The 18,470-nt window shown below is 41.3% G+C and overlaps 3 protein-coding genes across 6 annotated transcripts in view; all 3 read right to left on the bottom strand.

The window, feature by feature from the left end:
* Positions 1–4,501: 4,501 nt before the first annotated feature.
* On the bottom strand, positions 4,502–8,570 carry LOC109957923 (afadin- and alpha-actinin-binding protein). Of its 3 annotated transcripts, XM_020596172.1 has the most exons (13): positions 8,477–8,570; positions 8,266–8,317; positions 8,070–8,155; positions 7,926–7,994; positions 7,709–7,832; positions 7,539–7,617; positions 7,337–7,457; positions 6,243–6,396; positions 6,019–6,122; positions 5,767–5,928; positions 5,387–5,501; positions 5,119–5,291; positions 4,502–4,713 (listed from the first exon to the last, which is right to left on the bottom strand). In XM_020596172.1, the coding sequence occupies exons 2-13, from the start codon at positions 8,315–8,317 to the stop codon at positions 4,597–4,599; spliced, it is 1,356 nt and encodes a 451-aa protein (XP_020451828.1). In that variant the 5' UTR covers positions 8,477–8,570; the 3' UTR covers positions 4,502–4,596. The 3 variants fall into 3 exon arrangements, with proteins under 3 accessions (XP_020451828.1, XP_020451827.1, XP_020451829.1); XM_020596171.1 differs by lacking the exon at positions 8,477–8,570 and having other exon boundaries at positions 4,502–4,717; positions 5,123–5,291; positions 8,266–8,470; XM_020596173.1 differs by lacking the exon at positions 8,477–8,570 and having other exon boundaries at positions 4,637–4,714; positions 5,124–5,291; positions 8,266–8,470.
* Positions 8,571–9,382: 812 nt separating this feature from the next.
* Positions 9,383–12,120, bottom strand: LOC109957807 (guanine nucleotide-binding protein G(I)/G(S)/G(O) subunit gamma-10). Of its 2 annotated transcripts, none has more exons than XM_020595974.1 (3): positions 11,910–12,120; positions 11,295–11,421; positions 9,383–10,344 (listed from the first exon to the last, which is right to left on the bottom strand). In XM_020595974.1, the coding sequence occupies exons 1-2, from the start codon at positions 11,997–11,999 to the stop codon at positions 11,296–11,298; spliced, it is 216 nt and encodes a 71-aa protein (XP_020451630.1). In that variant the 5' UTR covers positions 12,000–12,120; the 3' UTR covers positions 9,383–10,344; position 11,295. The 2 variants fall into 2 exon arrangements, with proteins under 2 accessions (XP_020451630.1, XP_020451628.1); XM_020595972.1 differs by having other exon boundaries at positions 9,383–10,347; positions 11,910–12,119.
* A 1,559-nt stretch (positions 12,121–13,679) lies between these two features.
* LOC109957957 (uromodulin-like) overlaps positions 13,680–18,470 on the bottom strand; it is a 7,951-nt gene continuing 3,160 nt past the window's right edge. Inside the window, exons 2-8 of the mRNA XM_020596218.1 lie at positions 17,938–18,357; positions 17,572–17,780; positions 15,975–16,126; positions 14,880–15,122; positions 13,985–14,144; positions 13,812–13,887; positions 13,680–13,717 (exon numbers count right to left, since the gene is read on the bottom strand). Of these exons, the coding sequence (XP_020451874.1) occupies positions 13,680–13,717; positions 13,812–13,887; positions 13,985–14,144; positions 14,880–15,122; positions 15,975–16,126; positions 17,572–17,780; positions 17,938–18,357 (1,298 nt within the window). The remainder of the gene's footprint in view (positions 13,718–13,811; positions 13,888–13,984; positions 14,145–14,879; positions 15,123–15,974; positions 16,127–17,571; positions 17,781–17,937; positions 18,358–18,470) is intronic.

Raw genomic sequence — 18,470 nt, 5'->3', positions numbered from 1 at the left:
CGCCCCAAGATGCCAGCTGCCAATCCCGTGAACTGATGCGCCATGCATGCTCATTCTCGTCCAATGAAACAAGCCGAGTGATGCCGTGTATTCAGCCTCTTCACGTTCGTATGCACACCGCTACATCTTATACTGTATTGACATCTCACATAAATCATTTGTTGTAGAGACAAAACCAGGTGTTCAATTGTGCAAATCCATATTTGGATGATGTGGAGTAAAGGCCCCTGCGTCCATAATGGGGTATACAAAAATGCACTTAAACAAGCACCAGAAATTGCACAAAATGTCTGGTTAGAACTAACACCAAAGTATAGGCACCTGCTACTCTTTACAGTTGACAGTACATGATATTATTCTAACACTTTACTATAATAATATAGGACATTTTTGAAGGCATAACACAAAATACATTCAAAGCTACAAAGTCTATAACTAATATTGGTAAGAATAGTCTAGAATGTTGTTTTAGTTTGTGTATTTCAATGTATTTTAATTAATTAACCTGTTCTCGTGACAACTGAAGATTTGATACTGTCAGCGTGCCACATGAGGGAATATTGTTTTTCAAAATAAGAAAACATAAGTGAATTCTTTGGTATTATCTGCTTTTATGTCTGGCTACATTTGTTTAAAAATATAATCAGATCATCATCAAATAATTATGCACAAACCTTTTAACATAAATCATGTTGCTGTTGTACATCAGTCAAGCTATGACAGCATGGGTTGGAAAAAAGATGTGAAACCCCAATGACACCAACAAACGCTGTCTGGAGATGGGAGTTCTCAAACTTGGAGTCCAGTTTACAAAACAAGACTGGTGGTGTGGGTTAAAGCTACTTTGACAGCCAGACATTTTGAGTTTATTGTTCACAAAAAACATCTGCTGTTGTGATCTATGCCTCACAAAAATATCTCAGAATACTGGTCGTTAAGGGTAGTTGATTTGCATAAAGTTGGAAAGGGTAACAGTAATTTCAGAGTTTAGATATTCATCTGTCCATTATTAGACAAACTGTATTTATACAGTATGTAAATGATTTAACACAGTGTTGTTCTTTGGCTACACAGATGACTCCAAAGACACAATGCTGAATGTTCACTGAGGTAAAAAGCAGTTTTGGGTAATAGCCAAAGGCTTAAACAAGTTATTGGAGGTAGTTAACATCTTGATTTATGAGTGAGCATGTCCATGGCAGGACACCATGGAGGAATTCCACTGCTCTCCAATTAAAATATCAATGAATTTTGCCAAAGAGCATCATTACACTCCACAATGCTGCTGGGAAACCGTTTTGTGGCCTGAAGAAATAGAGTTTGTTTGAGAAGAACATGCAGGGCCATGTGTGGTCTGGGTAGGCCAGGAACACACTGACAAGGGAGATCAGGGCAACAAAGAGGAGCTTCTCTGAAAAGCTGAAAGCTCAGGTTTCAGCCACCGACCCGTCGTCTGTGTGGAGGAGTCCGAAAAGCATCACTGCCTATAGGAAGCCACCCCCCCACCCTCCCCACCTCAGACCCAGCAGCTCCTTCCCCAACAATTACCATCCTTCCCTTCAGCCCCCCCACCTCTAACGATCTGTGAAAAGGATGTGCGTGGCCTCTTTAAAAAACAGGATCAGAAAGGCACCAGGCCCAGATGGTGTGACCTCCTCCTGCTTGAAAGTGTGTGCTGATCAGCTGGCCCCCCCATCTTCACACTCACCTTCAACAGGTCACTGGAGCTGTGTGAAGTCCCTTCCTCCTTCAAACGCTCCACCATCATCCCAGTCCCCAAGAAAACCCCCATCAGTGGACTGAACGACTACAGACACCTGTTTATAAAGCACTAAAAACAACCAAGGTGGACCAGAGTGCTGTACAGTGTAAATAACAATATACATTAAAAATAAACACAACTTACAAGTACAGATAAAATCAACACCAATATAAGATATCAAAATGCCAACGAGAATAAATGAGTTTTCAAAGCAAAGAAGAGGCTTGTCTGATGGGCAGTGGTAAATGCACATGCACATTGAAAGCCGATGAACCAGAGTCAAATTCCTCGTGTCCAACCCACCTGGCCAATAAAGCAGACTCTGATTTCGATTCTGACCATATCAGGGGTGGCTGTCTACTAGCTGAAGCACAGCAGAAGCTGGGTGATGCAACAGGACAATGACCCTCAGCGCTGAAGTAAGTCTGCTACAGAATGAGTTCAACCAAGGAAAATCCTCTTGGAGTGTCCTAGTCAGAGCCCAGACCTTCACTTAAGATACTGTGCAATGACCTTAGAGAGCCTCAGAATAGGTTTGTACTGCAGCAGGTCTGTGTGGAAGAATGGCCCATAATTCTTCCTGAACCTTGTACAGGTCTGATCTATAAGGTACCAGAAGTGTTTTAAGGTTGGTGCTGCCAAATGAGGTTTGACCATTTATTAAAGTACAAGGCTTCATTTACCATTACCACCAGCTATAAAGGCATGAAAGATTATAATTGTATGTTACTAGCTTAAACATCATGGGGTTTTTTATACTTGTGACATACTGTAAGGGTTCACTTCTTCTTGCCAGTGTCTGCTTGTCCGTCCTGTCAGTGAGCACATCTGCTGTGCTGCTCATGAAACCTTCACCATGTGAACCTGCACAGATTTGAAGGACCAGGATGCCTTTAACATACAGAGTGCTTCTTTCTATTGCTCATATACTGCATTTTGTCATTAGTTCAGACTCATAATTCAAATTGAGCAGGTCCAATTTATATTTGAGAAGGTAGTGCAGCATTGTGTGCTCTCATGGAAACTAAAGGCTCTATTCTATTATAAAGCCACGTCCGGTTCTTTCAACCAGGAACTCAGAGAGACGAAGCGGACCACTTGAGTATATAAAAAAATATAACCGTGCTGGTTTATTCTAAGGGTCACAGGCAAGAATCAACATTACACGTCCAGGCATCTTCCACCCCCAAAACTGCGCGCAGGCAGCCCGGAAAAAGAAAAGACCCTGAACCCAAGATCTCTATACAATTTAATCACTTCGTTGGGCTAGCCCCATCCTACACAGGCCACGTCAAACCGTGACGTCACCTGATATGCCAGCTATGCAGCTGACCAGAGCAGTAGTCAAACATGGAGAAAATTCAAGTGTGTGGCTGTTGATTAGTGGTGTGTATCTAAAAACATACAGGACATTCAGGGACATGTCCGAACAGTAAGCCTCGGAAAATGTTATGATTAAGATTACGGCTGAGCATATCATGCTACTAGCAATATTCATCCTGCCGGCAGACTCTGCAATCTAGCTGACCTTGGCCTAAATGCAGCCTGCAGAACTCATGACAATGAACTGAGCATTTAACAGCCTGAGCTAGACATCCTGGCTACACCAGCATTTTCTAATACAACAGATCTCTAATCAATATCTATCCAACTAAGAAATTACCTAACAAAACCAATGTAAAAGTACACTGTGCTAGGAAGGCTAGCGAGACAGAAACTAGCCCAGGAATGGAGCAGGGTTGTTCAGACCCAGACAGTTTTTAAACAAAAGAAGTAATTGACAACCAAATATATGGTTTTGTTAGGTATTTTTAGTCAGATAGACATTGGTTAGACACTTGATGTATTAGAAATGTTTAGTGTAGACAGGATGTCTAGCTCAGGCTGTTAAATGCTTAGTCATTCTCATGAGTTACTGCAGGCTGCTTATGGTCAAGGATAACTAGATAGAAAGTTGATGACTGTTAGAAGACAGGATGTTTAGTATTATTATTATTATGACGTGTATAACTGTAGTCATAGCCATAATATTTTCTTATGTTTAATGTCATGACATGTCACTAGAGGTCGTGTTAGAATGTTTTAGCTACACACCACCAATCACACATTGATTTTCCTCATGGCCAGCTGCATAGCTGGCACCGGGAGACGTCACGGTTTGGCGTTCCTGTGTAGAATGGGGTTAGCCCAAAGCGATATAATGTACAGGCCTGTTGGGTTCAGGGTCTTTCATCTTTCAGCTGCCTGCGTGCATGTTGGAGGTGCAAGATACCTGAGTGTGTAATGTTAATTTTTACCTGTTCATTGAATAAATCAGCACTGTTTTAAAGCTACTTGGACTGCCTCGTCTCTCAGAGTTAGCATGGTCAAAAGTACCGGGTCCCAAAAGTTTAAAAAAAAAAAAAAAAAAACCCAGCAGCAATACAGTTGAAGATTTCCAGTGTTACATCTGAACCATTTAACATGTGACAGCCTGTAACATTGCACAATTTATAAAACTGACTTCTTTAGTTTGCATAGAAGCAACATATGGGTGTGTCAAAGTAATCTGGTAATTCTCCTCATAGACAAACAGTTCAAGTGAAGAGACCACAGGGAGAAGATAAAATGCCACCATTCATATTAGCCAATTTAGGAAAGACAGTTCTATTGGCATTATTCGATTGCCACAGGCAAAATCCATTTTCATTGTAGTCAAACAGTGTGTCATGTCAAAATGGAAAAATAAAAGTAGGAGAATATACTGATGTATCTTTATTATTTTAAAAACAACAAAATACTGTAAGTTACAATAGGCTTTTAAATTGCCATCTACTGTGGCAACAAAATCTGTATTAAAATGACCAGTCTAAGTGTGGAGCCTGTGGTGTGTGCACCATCCTGTCTGCACCAACATCCCATGTCTCCAACTGCTGATCAACCTCTGTGGCTCTGTGATCAACCTCTGTGGCTCTGTTGAAGAACAGGAAGGACAGATGGCAAAGTAACAGCAGCAGTAACGTGAAGAGAAAATAAAAAGCTAGTCAAAGATACAATGTCACCTAGCTATGTTTATTTTGCACCGGTGTACACAAAGCCAGATCGTTCTCATTAAATAGAGTGACCTATAATAATCAGGGACCACAGGAGAGTACTGGTGATTCACAGCTAATGTTTCTGTGCATGTAAAGATATAAGAAATAGATTTTATGGAAAACCCGAGCTAAGAATAGAACTAACATTTATCCTATATGATACCAGTTTCTGCTGAATATAGTCATGACCTGGTTACTCTACATAGCATTGCACTAAATTCTTTGAATTTATATACTACTATTGAGATTGGATGTACTGCATCTGCTATATGACGGTGTCTTTCTGCAGTTGTATGACAGCTTGAGGGCAGCGTAGAGCTCTGGAGTGCTGGGAGTTTGAACTTGGACTCTTCCCTGATGTGATCCAGAAGCAGCAGCAGCGGTCCCCGACCCAGCGGACGATGGGCTAATGGGAAGACAGCCAGATATGCTGGTGGGCCCCAAGCCTGAGGAATCTGGAGTCAAACACACAAGATGCTTATGGCTTTTGGAGTGACATTATTTCACTGCATTAAAAACAGATGACCCTTTAATTGAACTGCAGACTCACTGAGGGCAGTGCTCTCTCTCCTGTTGCTGCTCGGTGCTCCTTTACCAAACACGGGTGAGTCACACAGGAACTGGTGCTTCACAAGAGCGGCCTTCTGTTGCTCAAAACTGCGGCGCTGTAGACATGGCTAAATTAATTTCCATAGCAATATGCAACACTTAAACCACTACTGTTAAGTGCACAATTTGATCTTTAAGTACAGGGTTGCCTCAATTACAGTCCCCCCCCACACACACACACACAAGAACTGCTACATCCTTTAGTCACATTTTATTCATTTGTTTGTATTATCTATATGTTCATTTCAGCAGGCACTACAACATATGACAAACTAATCCATCCCTTTACAAACATCAGCCCTTGCCTCATTTTCTTCTCACCTCATGGCCCAGTCGGAGAGCAGCGTCAGTGAAGGACTTCCTCTCCCTTTCAAAAGTCCGCCTCTGATGCTCAAGCTCTGCTGCCCGCACCTGAAGGTGCTCCCACTCCTCCAGAAAGTAGGAATCAGCCAGCTCAGGAGGGACAGGTGAAGTAAGGCTATCCTACAGACAGAACCCAGAGAGTATTTTTAAGTTTGATACTGGCACAAGTTCACATGAGAAAGTGCGTGCACAGCACACACACTATCATACCTGTAGAAGCTGCTGTTGTAACTGGACAAGCTGTCGACTCTCCTTCAGTTCGGTTTCGAGTTGAGCCAGTAGTTTGTCATGGTCGGTACCTACACCAGTGTGGCCTACACAGTCAGAGACCACATACCAGTTGTATTCTTTAGGCCAGAATTTATCAGTGGTTTGGCAAAAATCAAAGCTTGCTATATACTTCTTATAAAATACAACTCAAAGTGTGTGTTTGCCTTCAGAAAAGATGTCACCCAGTCTCCTCTGCACCTGCCTCCAACTTTGAACCACTCCTCCTGTCACATGGTCACCAAGCGTCACCTCTACTTGATCCAACCCGTTTTCTTCATTTCGTTCCTCATCCTGAGCATCCGCCATGTCTGACAGGCTCTTTAAAAGGTTACTCATTTGTTACATTGCATATGTATTTGTGGTTCAGCATTACAAACTTTCAAGGTCAAGAGTTCACTCTTGACCTTGGAAACAGTACTTAAAACAACAACACATGGTCCTTTTGGTGGCTGTTCTAGACCTTTCACTCGTTCTACACTATCTTCCTCAGAGATGGCGTTGGCTAGTTGTCATGAAATTGAAAATGTTCATTCACATATTTCTGAGTACATTAAGGACTTAATCTTTGTTTGGGCTTGTTTTGTTACCTGCTGTTTTAAAGCTCAAGAATGAACTTTCAATCTCGACTTTATGTAATTCCATAACAACTGGGCAAGTTCAGATTTAGCTCTTTAACCCAACTCTGCAGCAACATCCACTTATGAAGACCATGTGGTACAACTCAAAGCTCCACAGGAGCTAATGAAAAGATCAGGTGGGGAGATTGTTGTGTTGAAATAACCAGTGTTTAGCAAAAGTATTATGGGCCAAGAGACCAGTGTTGGTTATTAACAAATTATATTTACTCAAGTACTGTACTTGAGTACAATTTTGAGGTATTTATACTTTACTTGAATACACCACTTGGGACCAAATGATATATCAAGCATCATATAACCTGAATATGAAGTATCCATTCTTTGACATATTTAATTGGGTATTAGTAACTGTTTCCATTTTACTGTATGTTACTTTATACTTGACTTCACTACCCTTCAGAAGCAATATAGGGCATTTTACTGCACTACATTTTCTTGATTAAACTTTACTTCACAGAGTCAGATTAATAATACAAAATACAGTAGGGTATAACTATGCGACTTTATCCAGCAGTATGTAAAGTCATTCAGTTTATACTGTAAGCAGAACTTGGTTAACATGAGCTCCACCTTTACCAGCTGCAATGTTAAAGGGGGAAAAAAGGGGCCCTCTTCCCCACCTGCTCCATGTTGACCCTGAGGGCATGGAGTAAAGTGGTGAGACTGTGGCGCAGCTTCATCGCCTCTCTGAGCTCTGCTTCTCTGCGTTCTAGCATTAGACGTAGTGCTGCTTCTTCTCTTCTGCAAGAGGGAGAGCAAAGAGGTGGAGAACAAAAGGCATAGATCAGAAAGTACAGTACACAATGACAACAGCCAACTTACTTCGCAGTAGACCTGAGCGATCTGATTAGCGGTTCTCTTTTGCCTCGACCTCCAGGTAGAAAGTTCAACACCTCTATGGCTGGACAGAAAAATGAAATGTGGTTATTTATGGCGAGATTTCAATATGTGATAAATTTCTGTGTGCGGACTATTCTGTGACTCTGCCTCACTGGGTCCTCTGTCTCTGTGTTTGTCAGTCAGCTGTGACAGCCGCTCCTTCAGTTTGCCGTTCTGCTGCTCTCGCCGCCTCAGCTCCATCTCCTGCTGGTTACAACGCAACTGCAGATGGGTACACTGGCAAGAAGAAAGATGTGTTTGAGAGCAGAAACACTGAAGGTTTTCAGGGAGAAACATCCATAGTGTCTCTCACACAGGCATTCATCTTACTTTGGCCCGCTCGCATTTCAGCATTTCTTGAAGCCTGGCCACATGCTCATCCATCTCCTTTAGTTGCTCCTACCAAATAAAATTTGAGTTTTTTGTCCAGAATTGGGAGCAATAATTGATTTAATTCACTGTATTTATACCCACTCTGAGTGAGTCTGCTTGGCTTTTGTCAGCCAACCAGGAGACGGAGAGCTCATTCAGAGGGCTGGGATCCTTGAGCACAGTGGAGTCTGTACACAAGAGAAGCAAGGAAATTACAGATGACCATGATATATTCTCTCAAAGACCTGTAGATGACCTCAGTAAAGATAATCACATTTCAGAAAGTGGGTACCAGTACCTGTGTACTCGTGGTGTCTTCCAGTTCCCCTCTGGTCAAATCTGGAAGCCATCTGGGAGCCATATTCACACATTGGCAACAAAGGGACAGTTTACTCACTTATTAAAGTTACTGCTCTACATCACACAACGGCTACGCACTGCACTATGTTCTTTGAACACTACAAATGACAACAGTGGATCAATTCATGTGTATGTTTCTAGTGACTCACCTGCACACCACTGCTTCCTCAGATAGATGTGGCCTCTTCAGTTTCCAGGTGATGCCACTTCTGCTAATTACAAGTGACAAAGGGCTAGAAAAAGGAGGCCGCAGGCGTCTTGTTATTCATTCAAATAAGGTGGTTTCTGAAGGTGCTGTGGACCAAACTTAAAAAAAAAAAAGATATATCCATAATGGGAGGAGAAAACCCAATAATCCCCGAGATACATGCAGACTTAGGTCTACATGCTAATCTGGTTGGTTTAAGAGCAGCAGAGATGTTTTATGGAGCATAAAACAATTTTAAGTCTCAAAATCCAAATCACATCAGCCTAATGTCACATGTCAAGGGAATCTGAGAATTTTGAGAGCATAGACGTTACAGAGACCGTCACATGTCAAGGGAATCTGAGAATTTCAAGAGCATAGATGGAACAGAGACTGAGTATTTTCAACATATACACGTTTCCCCTTTCAAATACAGTATAACAAAGATCAATAAATCAGTGTTAGAAATTTTTCAGACACTTGTTTTGAAACAATTCAGCACTGACAGACTGAATCTACAGTGAGTTAAAAGTGCTGTCCCATATTATCCTGTTGATTTATGACAGTATGGCTAGATGTCCACCATAGTCATTTGTTCATCAATAAATTATAACTAAGTAAATTCAGTCCACCAGTCCACTGGGCATTTTAATAACCTCCCCATTCATTTCATTATGGGTGACTCTGCATGAATGATGTACTTGTACATGGCCTATCACCCGTGCATGGGGGGTTTATGTCATCTGTAAACTGAAGGCTTATGAGTCATGAAGTCTAAGAGACAAAAGGTATCAAAAATGTTAAATAAAAATGGTTTTCTTATGCTGTTGGCACAAAAGGACTGATATTCAAAAACCACATACAGCAATTCTTCATTGTCTGATAAAGTCATTTAATTTGTAAGATTGCCCAGAGTAATCAAAGATACAGGCTAACAGTAGTAAATGTTTTAGTTGATAGGAACATGATTTCAGTGTGGAAAACAATTAATACATTAAGTCACTTCAGTGTGATTCATTAAATGCAAACAATATTTGGAGGTTCTGAATAGACAGGAACATTTTCTGTTTGGGTATTCAAAGAGACACATTCAATTTGCTAACAGGTTTCACTATCCAAATAGCGTAAGGCCTTGATGTGCTTGTTTTTTTTTTATTAAAGACATATACAGACTAATAAAAGCAACTTTAACTTGCTGTTAAATATACACAGAAAAAGACGGGATGGAGGGTTAATCACCTATCACGTGCTCTGCACGGAAAGGGTTCAAATCTGTACCATGCCGTCGTACCTCAAAGTAGTATTAACACCTTTACCACTGCCACAAATACACGGGTAGTTTAAGACACCAATCAGTTTAGCTCAAAAGTTAAATCAGCATGTCTGTAAGCCACATACCCAGCTAGTGTTTTGTAGAGACACATTATATGCAATACAGTGTATATATAACACATATTCTTATTTGGTTTAAATTGTTTGTTTCGCCACCTGCCATACAAAATACAAGAGGAAGTTGCACTTGCAGAAGCCAGTCACATGGGATGAATTTCACCGCCTGCAGATGGACACTGGCATGTCAATAAATTGAGACTGGGCATGTTTAGTCCAAAGTAAACCAAGAGCAGCTTAATCATTAGTCAAGTTAGTGTCAGTAACATTTTTGGCCCTGTTTTAATGTAACAGATGGGACTTATGATACTATTAGTTTTGGCAAATAAGTGGACCCCTCCCTCAATCAGCCCCAGGCTGCATCATCCAAAGAGGAGCTGGTTGCTCTGCAACAACATGAAGTAGAAGTGAAGAAAGCCTTCGACAGATAAAATCAGGGTGCTGCTGTAGACAGAAAAACAGAGACAAAAATAAAAATACATTTAAAAGGAAAATCTTTAATGATGGTTGCTTCAGTTTGTGTATCCTGGTGCTGTGTATGCTGGCTGGCAGTCACACTGTTCTGACTTACTGGAGCACTAATGTTATTGATAACAACTGTTTCTACCGTGACAAGTCAAAATTTGTGCTGGTGGAAAATGCCTGTTCTTATTGATACATGTAGTTTGGTGACCCTGTACAGCTCTAACAAAAGGTCTAGTCAGTGAGAGTGAAAACACCTGGCAGTGTCTGAGACCTTTATCATTTACACAGCAATTAGTAAACAACAACTGGGGCATGTCCACACAGTGTCCTACATGTAATGTATGTACAATATACTGTACAATGTTTTTAATAATAAGATTGATGAATCTATGAATCTTATTACATTAGCTCAGCACCTAAGTTTCTTTTACAGTTTACCATTACAACCGTATGATGTGGACACAGATGGGTCAATTTCAGTGCACTTTTTTGTGTTTTGTAATAACAGTTTAGCCACACCAGCTTGGCTAGTATGGTAATCATGTTAAGCAGAGCTAGGGATTCATTAAACAATAAAGCCTATTTTATATAGTAAATGTCAATTTACAATAATGCAAGACCAAGAAAAGCATCAAATTCTAACCTTTGAGAATGTGGAACCATCAAAGTTATCATCATTTTTACTTGATACATAACTAATTAATTGATTAAATACATTCCAGAATTTATTTATTTTTTGGATCCACTAATCAATTAATCTTAGACTTTTATACAAGTTCTTTGCGTCTCTGGAGCACCTGCCTGAATTTACTAGCTTGATTTCAGTCTAAACTGAATGTGAAAGCATAATTAAGTTCATTCCAAGTGTAATTAATTGTTCATTTTAACTCCCCAGCTGAGGCCACAGTGAGGGGGGGGGGGCCCACCTCAGAACAGGGAGCAGGACTTGGGGGGTCTGAAAGGATTATCACTGGAGGGGACCCCGACCAAGAGAGGGTCCTTGGATGCATTTTGCAGACAGAAGTTCCTCAGCTCAGCAGCAGCCTGGGACACCTGGATGGTTGTGGCATGTGTATGAAAACAAACAGGCTGTCACATATAGAGTATTTGCAATGCCCCACCTTGTCTGCTGCCAGCCTACTTATTCTCATTTACATACATAAACTAACTGGCCCTTATTTGCATATGATTTTCAAGCAGCGGTGCAAAACACGAATGGGTGTGTATACTATGTAACATTTGAGACTCCGTTAATCTCTTTCCATTAGATATCCAACACTGAGAAGTTTCACTTTAATAAACGTGTCACTTCTGTCGATCCAACTACGATTTCTCTAGACGGTGAATGCAGTTACATCACGGGAAAACACTTGTGGTTCACTAAACCAGAAAACAGTTTGGTCATAGGTGTAACGTAACTTTGTGGATCACTTTGCTCAACCTATGATGTGAGAGTCCACCTCTGCAACAGTTTGTGTCCGCCATTCAGCCGTAGCTTAGCACAGTCTTCCGTATTTGACTGTTGGTTGAGGGGTTCCTACCTTGATTCTTCGGATACTGGCCTCTAACCGGAGCTGCTTCACGGCCCTCTGAGCGACAATTAAGTTGTTGCTGGCATTGTTGTTGGACATGACGACAAGAAAAGTTGAAAGTTGTTACATACAACTACCACCACCGAACGGAAACTGACCCCAACTGCTCGAACTAAACCCGTGTGGGAAACGTTGGTCACTCTGTGCCCCGCCCCTCTATGCAAGCTAGCCGTTTTATTGGGCTATAGGCCTGTCAGTCAAAAGGTGACGACAAAGACACGCTCTCAGAATATTATGAGTTTACTAGAGAAGGTATACAACGACCTTCACCCACAACACAAATGCTTATTCACACCAAGCTGGTGGTATTTTAAATGGAACATGTTAAACTTGAGGGAAAACTTTGTGCTGAGATGCACAACATCTCAATTCAATAAAGTCTTGGTGGTACATACAGTATATTCACCAAACTAGCAAAGAAGGGTTCATGCTACATTCGGTTTGGAGTCAATGTAAAGTAATATGAGAGCCAGAACCACAAACCTATACCAGGTGTTTTTTATGTGAATTCTCTGAGCTAAAGAGACCATAACTGTATACATGTGTACAACTGGTGAGAAACTCTCCACTTTCACCAGACGAATTGGGCAGTCCTTCTTGCCCAGAAGGACTGGATTTAAAAAGTTTTCTTCTGTGCTTATTAGGCATGAAAACTGCATCTAACATCAACAGCCAAAGCTTTGCTTAGTTCCTGCAAGTTCCTGCCAAAGGTTGTTGAAACATTTCACTCCGTCAACCTCATGGTAGCACCAGAGGAAAGGTCAAAGTCATAAGGATTATCTGTACTAACTTTCCAAAAATGAAAATAGAGGAACTTAATATCCCATTTGAGGACTGCAGAGGCCAGTCCTATGACAACGGCGCCAATATGAAGGGAAAAAATAAAGGTGTTCAGGCAAAGTTGCTTCAGCTGAACTCAAGAGCTTTTTATGTCCCATGTGGTGCCCACACTTTAAATCTGGTAGTAGCTGATGCTGCAAAAAGCTCACCAGATGCCCTTGGCTACTTTGGGCATTTGACAAAGTTATTCAAGCTCTTCTCAGCCTCCACCCATAGGTGGGATGTCCTCTTGAAATATGTGAAAATCACTCTGAAATCATGGGCTGAGACCAGATGGGAAAGCAGGATAAAAAGCATAGAGGCAGTAAGGTATCAGGCTGGGCAAGTCAGAGAGGCTCTTCTGGAGGTGAAGGAAAAAACTGCAGACCCTGTGGTGAGAGTTGAAGCCCAGTCTTTGGCTGAGGAGATTGGATCCTAACGCTTTTGCATTTGTACAGCCATATGGTATGACATTCTCAGCAAGATCCAGCATTTCGGGTAAAGTTAATTTTTACCTGTGTTCATGGAATAAATCAGCACTGTTTTGTAGTTACTTGGACTGCCTCGTCTCTCAGAGTCAGTATGGTAAAAAGTACCGGGTACAACAAGACTTAGCCAGAGGAAATACACTGTAAAGTTCTTTTTAATCAGGAAAGTCTTATAGATCATGGTAGCACCAAAAATACACAGAAGGGAGGATAAATATACCTTTTACTACTATTGTTTCTTTGATTGTTGTTTAATAACATTACAAAGGTAATAATAAATGTAAGGAATGAAATGAACCATGGATACTAAGATTTAATCATACAATGTAACACCATTTTTTATTATTTCTTATTAATTAAACTCCCCCACCTTGATTAGAAAATGATCAGAAAATAGAATGTGTTTGCATCATTACTGTAGGTCATCAGCTGCCTTTGATGACTTGTCCCCTGTTGATCAAGAAAGAAAAACATGGTTAATAATTTTGTTTAGATGACTGTACAGAGACATCAGACCTGAAACGAGATTGTAATTCATACTCACAAGTGATTGGACCAATGGTGAGGGGCTTCACAGGAATAGAGTGGGAAACAGAGCGATGTGTCCGACTTGAGCAAAACTACACAGGGTGAAAAAATAAGAAATAGCATAAAACCCAGTGCTTAAGCAGCACTCAATAAGGACATGCTGCAGATGCAGTGAAATGTGTGACTCACTGGAACACAATTGTGAGTCCTCCGGTTGCACAAGCTTAGGTTGCAGTGAAGATAGACATTTTGGTAGTCACCCTGGAACAGGAAGAACAGGGCAGAAAAACGAGCCTTGAGGGATGAGCCGTTCTCAACCACTGACACCTGTCGGCGGTCAGCAGGACACCTAGCAGAGGATGGAGCAGGTCATCAGGTAAATTACACATACCTACACATTTAACACTTTCCCATTTCATTATTCTCCACAAAACTTATACTGAGACTCTAAAGCAGTGGTTCCCAACCTGGGGGTCTCGACCCCCACTAGAGGGCGCCAGGCCATTTTCATTTTAGGGGGAGTAAGATTTATTTTTTTTGGTCTCAGCATTTGGTTCATTTCTATGAAAAACAACAACAACAATTTTAAGGGTTATTATATACTGTGCTACTATATGTGGAATGCCTCCAAGCTGAGGATGAGCTCATGGATATCAAGTCAAATTCTCTCTTCAAGAGATTCTACATCACACATGGATACAAGCAGTTTTGGCTTATGAAAGGACCGGACATCATTCCAAGACTAGATATAGGCTAAGGTAAATTATCTGATATATTGTAGCATACACAAGAAATAACATGTTCAGGCTTTAATAAACAAACTACTAGGCATACACAAACTTACTGCAGGTATTATGTTCACTGTTGGGGTTCATTGTATAGTGTTTAATGTCTCTGTATTGTTATATAAGTTACATAAATTGTGAAATATCCATAAAAGAAATTTGAAATAAAGTATTCTATTTTCTGTTTGTAATTGTGTGTGTGAGGTTAAGGGGGTGGGGTCGACAGCAAACCCAATGATAAAACAGGAGTCTCTTTAGGAAAAACAGTTTGAGAACCACTGCTCTAGAGGGACACTTACTTATTCTGGATGAGAAAGTATTGCGCTGGATCACTAGAGTTTGGTGAGTGAGTGGAGTAGCAGTCCTCCAGAACAACTACAAATCCTGTATCTCTCTCTTCCACAGAGATGCCCACAAACAGAGGTGAGCCCACTGGGAGGCTGACCCAGCCTGCTGGATAAGCCTCAGTGAAGTTGGAGTTGCGGAACAGAGACATGGATGCTCTGGCAGGTTCACCCACACCCGAAAGGCCACCTGCCAATCTGTCAAGAAAATATCCTTTTTATTATTTTTTTCAAGGATTTTTGGGGTGTGGGGGTTAATGATTTACTATTCCTTTATTAACCCAGAAAGTTCTGGACATTACTTGGTGTTTAGGCAGTAAAGATAAACAATTCTGTAACATCTGCAGCTAGACAAGAGAGGATGAAATGTTTTAAAACTGTAAGAGCACATTCATTACAAACAACAAGCGACAAAATAACAGGGTCCTTTCACTATGTGCTAGGTAGCTCTACAGTATTACCACCATTCAGGCTTCTTCAGGTACATCCTTGCCACCTTTGCAGAGGATGCTGTGCTAATGCTGTGTTCTTTAAAGTATAATCAGGGGACAAACTAGATAGATTAGCTTTACATTACAGCGAATGCTTGGGAATTTGACTGATACCAGATTATACAACGAACAACAACAAACCTTGCCCAACAAGTAACAATTCAAATCCAGTTGTCATACTGAATCAGATCTCGTTTCTCCCTTTAGAACAAGAAAAATACAGTCCACCATTCTCTCTTTTGGATTGTTACAGAATAAATAACAGTTAACTAATAACAATACAGTTTTACTTTTCTGTATATTACAGTATGTGACACTGTTGTTTAGAATGATAGTCTTACAAGTCAACTAAAAAATTTTAGTTGTGATTTTGCCAATCCCAGTGGTAGTATAAAAAAAAGACACTGTGGCAGACAGCCAGGCATGCTTACACTAAAATGAGTAGGTAAAACAACACAGAGTGGAACCATTTTCACCATGCTTGTCTTAATTATGTGATGTCTTAATAATAAAGAGAAAACTGTAAATGGTGAGTGATGTCACATAAAAAGCTACTTACGGCAGGAATGGGCTGATAGCCACATTCAGGCTGGTGTCTGTGTCGAGGGGATACACACAGAAGAAAGGAAGCCTCACAGAAGGTGTGAAGTATGTGTTGTTCAGTGGGTAGACAAATAAACTGTTGGAGTAGATGGCATGTGTGCTGTTGGTCTGAAAGACAGAAGATTATGAGTAAACTGAATGTCACCTTGTGACATACAGGCAAAGCCCAAAGCTAAAGGTATAAAGACTACATGCAGAATGTGTATATGATAGTGCAGTTTATGTCTGAGGTCTGCAAAAATCCATGTGGCCTGGTGATCCATAAGGCCAAAGTGAGATGCTTGAGGGGGTGCAAGCACTATTGAGCAGGTCAGGACCATCATACTCCTTAGCAGCGAAGGTAAGGTATTCTTTAGTACTGTTGCTCGATGCCTGATGGAGTACCTCCTGACTCCAGGTGTCTAGTGGGGAGTTGAAGGAATTTCTGGCAGAAGTAGAAAGCTCAAGGCTGACAGGAAGATCAAGCCCTGGCTCTATCAATCCTTGTGGCCCCACTGACTACTGTCAAGGGCTTTGAAAGGAAGATTTGCTGCTTCCTGCAATAGTGACTGCAACGGTGGCTCCTCTGATATCAAAAGATAAATCCTAATTCCTTTCACTGCATCCACATTTCCCACACTTGTGTCCTTTTTTAGTCCCACCCACCTACAACATGAGGAGAAAATGCAAGGAAAAAATGTGAGGAGAGAGGAATCGAATACAGGGATTTTTAGAGACATGTCCTATTCCTCCTCCACCTGAAGCATCCAATCACTAACTGATTTCCAGTAAAGGGGCATGTCAATGTATAAAGGACTTCCCTGAAGGGAAGAAGCCATGACAATATTCAAGTTAATCCAGTGGGCTTCTTGCCACTGCAGGTTTGCAGCAGAAGGCTGATCTAGGGACCCAGCTCAAGTTCTCACACACCACAGCAGAGACCACATTCAGCCCAGACATGGTACTGATGAGCAAGGCAAATGGTCCTGTTGGAACTGATCAGATGGTGAAGTATGCTGTAGATCTGGTAGGCAAGTGCCATAGCTGTAGTCACACAGTATATGATCACTGAGGTTGACTGCAGAGAATTTGCCAGCCAGTCCCTATGCAGGGCCTTTCAAGGTGAAGACAGCCACAGAAAAGGCATTAAAATCACTGTGGCTCAAGAACTGGGACCATGGACCACGCATGCTATTTGGACACAAGCAGAGGCCTAATCAGCACTGGCAGAGTTGCCTGACTGAGGGTGTCCAATACTGAAAGATCTGATAAAGACCATGACCCCAGCTTGTGCATCACTTACTGCAACATCTTCATGCTGCAATGACGTTTTACACTTTTGAATAATTACCTTCAACTCCAACCAACAAACCAATGTCAGTTTGGGATTTCTAAACTATGGTAACCACAGTAATATGCTAGCTGTCTGCACTTAAACCTGAACGGAAACATAACACAACAGACAGTGTAGTGATACACTGAGGTAGTGCAGTCCTAAGTGACCTGAAAGAAGAGGAAGATTCAAAATCAGGATTATAGCAAAAAGAAGAAAAAAAAATCAGTACAATATTTACCCTAAGTGTGTTTCCACAGGCACCTTCCTGAGCATCCACTTCATACCAAACTACACCATCACGCACTCTGACCCAGGAGCAGTTATGGACTGCCAAGTTTCCAGAGAACGCGTTCAAACCAAAGGATGTCATGATGGCCACATCCAGCGCGACTTGAATTTTATCACGGCCACAAATAAGATGAGAAGGCTGGAATGGAGGGCGCTGGACTAAAAAAAAAAAGGTCACAAATAAAATGTGAGAAAGGAGATGAGCTAGTAAATACCACATAAAACAAAAATGAGAACCTCCATTAACCTTCACCTCAGTATGTAATTATTTAACTGTTATACGTTAAAACATTTCAAAATATAAAAGAAAACCTACATTCACAAACAACACTAGCATCTTCTCTGTGAGCACAGTTGTGAACCCCAAACTCTGGATGTCTGCAGTCTGTTATTGATAGTTCGTTTCCTGAACAGTGGACATTGTCCAACCAGATGGGTCCTGTGCCCGGTCCAAAAGCTGCATTGTGTAATGCAGAACGAGCCCCGCCACAGCCCAGCTGTCTGCACACCACCAGAGCATCGTTCAGGTCCCAGTTATCGTCACACACCGTCCCCCACTGTCCATTGTGGAAGATCTCTACTCTTCCAGAGCAGGAGCTGTTTCCTCCATTGGCCAGGCGGACCTGCCCTTCAGCTGTCGTACTGTTGTCTGGGGGTGTCACCTGAGTGTTGTTGACATTCGGACTCACTGAATAAGGTGTGGTTGGTGAAACTGCAGCATCTGTTCCATTCACCTCTGTAAAAATGACAAAACACGCTATACTGATGCTAAGCCAATGAAAGTTTGTTCATAAATTGTTTCAATCAGAAACAAGAGGACTCTATGTCTTGGCTGGCCTTAAACTACAA

This window comes from Monopterus albus, unplaced genomic scaffold, assembly GCF_001952655.1.
Source record: "Monopterus albus unplaced genomic scaffold, M_albus_1.0 scaffold29.1, whole genome shotgun sequence".
NCBI classification, from domain to species: domain Eukaryota; kingdom Metazoa; phylum Chordata; class Actinopteri; order Synbranchiformes; family Synbranchidae; genus Monopterus; species Monopterus albus.
The sequence above is the reverse complement of the archived record's forward strand: the minus strand, read 5'-3'. Positions and strand labels throughout refer to the sequence as shown.